General features: G+C 45.6%; 1 protein-coding gene across 1 annotated transcript in view; it reads right to left on the bottom strand.

Moving 5' to 3' along the window:
- Window positions 1-891, bottom strand: part of LOC107656896 (ATPase family AAA domain containing 3B) — an 11396-nt gene that overhangs the window by 4758 nt on the left and 5747 nt on the right. Inside the window, exons 8-10 of the mRNA XM_016444834.1 lie at window positions 347-502; window positions 209-265; window positions 10-135 (exon numbers count right to left, since the gene is read on the bottom strand). Of these exons, the coding sequence (XP_016300320.1) occupies window positions 10-135; window positions 209-265; window positions 347-502 (339 nt within the window). The remainder of the gene's footprint in view (window positions 1-9; window positions 136-208; window positions 266-346; window positions 503-891) is intronic.

The raw sequence follows: 891 nt of genomic DNA, 5'->3' as shown, positions 1-891 counted from the left end.
GAGCGTTACCTTAGCGAAGAGCGTCTTCCCCGTCCCCGGCGGCCCGTACATCAGGATGTTCCGGTACAGCCCGCGATTCTGTCGCGTGTTCCTCGTCGCTATGGCGATGTCGCGCACACGCTCCTCCAGCGTCGGCTGCAGAGAGACAGGAAGTGAGACACGCACGCTAACAGGAAGTGCGTGTGGTGAAGGATGCGCAAACACTCACACAGAGCACGACTCCCTCCAGCGCGTCCTGCGGCTTGCTCTTCAAGCGCTTCGCCATCTGAAACGATACATATGTGCATCAGTGCCACCTCACTTCCTGTCTGCGCAGGAAGTGATCATCAAATCTTGATTGTCGTACCTTGATGGGGTGTTTGAGGGCTTCCACCACAGTGAATCGTGAGGTTTCTCGCACTAGCGAAGGTTTTCCTAGCCGCGCCTCGATGTATCGTCCGGCCACAGCAGTTGCGTTACGTGCGGAATAAACACCCACCGCCAGCAGAGAGAGTCCCGCCACCTACAGGACACTCAGAGCATTACACACATAAATACACACATATATACACACACACACAAACACACACACATAAATATATATATATATATATATATATATACACACACACACACATGTTATATAACTTCAATTACATTTTAAAGGGATAGTTTACCCAAAAATAAAAATCTGTCATTAATTAAAACAAATATTAAAAAAATAATAATAATTCCAAACCCGTAAGACCTTCGTTCATTTTCGGCACACAAATTAAGATATTTTTTAATTCAATTGGAGAGGTTTCTGATCCTGCATAGACAGCAACAGAACTACCACATTCAAAGCCCAGAAAGGTAGTAAGAACATCGTTAAAATAGTCCATGTGACATCAGTGGTTCAATCGTAATTTT

The sequence above is a fragment of the Sinocyclocheilus anshuiensis genome, unplaced genomic scaffold, assembly GCF_001515605.1.
Source record: "Sinocyclocheilus anshuiensis isolate Anshui unplaced genomic scaffold, SAMN03320099.WGS_v1.1 scaffold2493, whole genome shotgun sequence".
NCBI lineage: Eukaryota > Metazoa > Chordata > Actinopteri > Cypriniformes > Cyprinidae > Sinocyclocheilus > Sinocyclocheilus anshuiensis.
This window is presented reverse-complemented; position numbering and strand designations above follow the sequence as displayed.